The 2050-nt window shown below is 38.4% G+C and overlaps 1 protein-coding gene across 1 annotated transcript; it reads right to left on the reverse strand.

Moving 5' to 3' along the window:
• Positions 1-1289: 1289 nt before the first annotated feature.
• Positions 1290-1766, reverse strand: LOC126705417 (uncharacterized). The gene has a single exon (XM_050404422.1). It carries the CDS (start codon positions 1764-1766, stop codon positions 1290-1292), a length of 477 nt encoding a protein of 158 aa, XP_050260379.1.
• Positions 1767-2050: the final 284 nt, after the last annotated feature.

Genomic DNA, 2050 nt, shown 5'->3' on the forward strand with positions numbered 1-2050 from the left:
TTTTATGCTTTGCAATTGGACAAACAACACACTCTTTATTTGAATGAAAGAAAGGTACATCAGATATACAATTTTGAAGTTTTGCATCAAAAACATGTCCTAATCTAAGATGCCACAAGTAAGGTTTAGTGACAATAGGAACATGTGAGATAAAATGAACAAAAGATTACAAAACTAACTCTAAGACAGTGGAAGCTTTGGCTATAGACTTGCAGTTTGATGAAGCTTGCAGCAAGTACATATTATTATGAAGCTTACCCAATCCAATCATTTTCTAGCAAGTAAGGTCCTGTATGAAACAATAATTTGAGAGGAAAACCAAGCAACATGACAAAGACTTGGTTAATTTGCTTACTGAAATCAGATTGAAAGAAAATGCAGGAACACAAATTTCATCCTCAAGAATTAAAGATGCTGTGACCTGAACTGTGCCTATGTGTGTGGCAAGGACCTTTTCACCATTAGGCAAATGCACAAAAAAAGATATGGAACTAGTGATCTTAGTAAACAATGAAATTGAATGAATAATATGGTCAGTGACCCCTGTATCAAGAACCCAAGTTTCTTCATTGTGAGCTGTTTTGTTTGAAGGATTTTCAGTAAAGACTGAATTCTTCAAATTAAGGCAAACAGAATCCTAGAAAGAGGCACAAGAGATACCTGAGAGAGTTGAATTGGCTGAGTGAATAGCATCAATGTTGTTAGAAGAAGATGCATGAGAGCTCAGCATTGACAACAACTGCTGGCATTGTTCAACTGTGAAAGGAAAAGATCCTGACTGTGATGCAGCCTCGGATTGACGAGAGTCACCCTCAAGAGTCACTTGATTGGCCATAGACACCTTACCCTTTTGCTTGTACCCTGGTGGAAATCCAACTAGCTTGTAACACTTTTCCATGAAATTGCCAACTTTGCCACAAGCACTACATACAAGTCTGCCCTTGCCTTTGTTGTTCTTCCCACCTTGATTGAACCCTTGAGTCTTGACTGCAAGAGCAGTTGAATCAACTGAAGTGCCTCCATTGAAACCTAAAGCTCTCTACCTTTCCTCTTGTATCACCAAAGAGAAGGCCTTGTCAATTGAGGAACTTGGCTCCATCATCAGAATTTGAGTTCTGACTTGTGAATAGACTTCATTCAAGTCATTGAGAAATTGCATCAGGGAATCTTGATGATGAAAGAATTGGATTTCGTCATTCACTCCACAGACACATTTACCACAAGAACAAGATGGTAATGGCTTGAGATTAAGCAGTTGATCCCAAGAAGCTTGAAGATTAGTGAAGAAATTAAGTAGTCACTGTTGCATCTCCTTGCATAATTGTTGAAATCAATTTCTGAAGCTGTGAAATTCGTGGACCATTGGCTTGTGAGAAATGGTTTCTAAGTGAATTCCAAACCTCCATTACAGTGTTTCTGTAAATTACACTTGCAGTGATGTAAGGAGAAACGGAATTCAAGATCCATGAAGAAATCATGGAATTGTTCTTTGACCAAGCAATCTTTTCCAAACGAGTGACTGCCATGGAAGCTGTGATAGAACCATCCACAAAGCCTAGCTTGCTCTTTGCATCCAATGCCATAAGCATAGCCCTAGCCCAATTAGGGTAATTGTCTTCTGTCAAGAGCTGAGTGTCAAGAATTTCACCTGGTGATTCTCCATGGTGCAAGAAGAAAGGGCTTCTCGGATCCTCCATTGGAGAAAGCTCACGATGAGCACTGGAATGAGAAGTAGAAGATTGCGAAGCTTGATCTTGATTCGCCATTAACAGAAGCACAAAAGCTCTAATACCATATAAGAAAACAGAGAGCTAGGAAATAGAGAAGGTAGAGAGAAAATCAAGATTGGAGAAACTTTGTAATATTTTCATTAATTAACAAACTGAATATACATGAGGTTTATATAGCAGAGCTGGTACATGAATGAAACTAACTAGCCCTTAACCAACTCCAAACTATATGGATCCAATATCTACAACCAATCACTACACTACACGTGTTAATACATAGCTTACAACTAATCTAAGCCTAAACTACATTTCATATCTGC

This window comes from Quercus robur, chromosome 2 (genome assembly GCF_932294415.1).
Source record: "Quercus robur chromosome 2, dhQueRobu3.1, whole genome shotgun sequence".
In the NCBI taxonomy this organism is placed as follows: Eukaryota; Viridiplantae; Streptophyta; class Magnoliopsida; order Fagales; family Fagaceae; genus Quercus; species Quercus robur.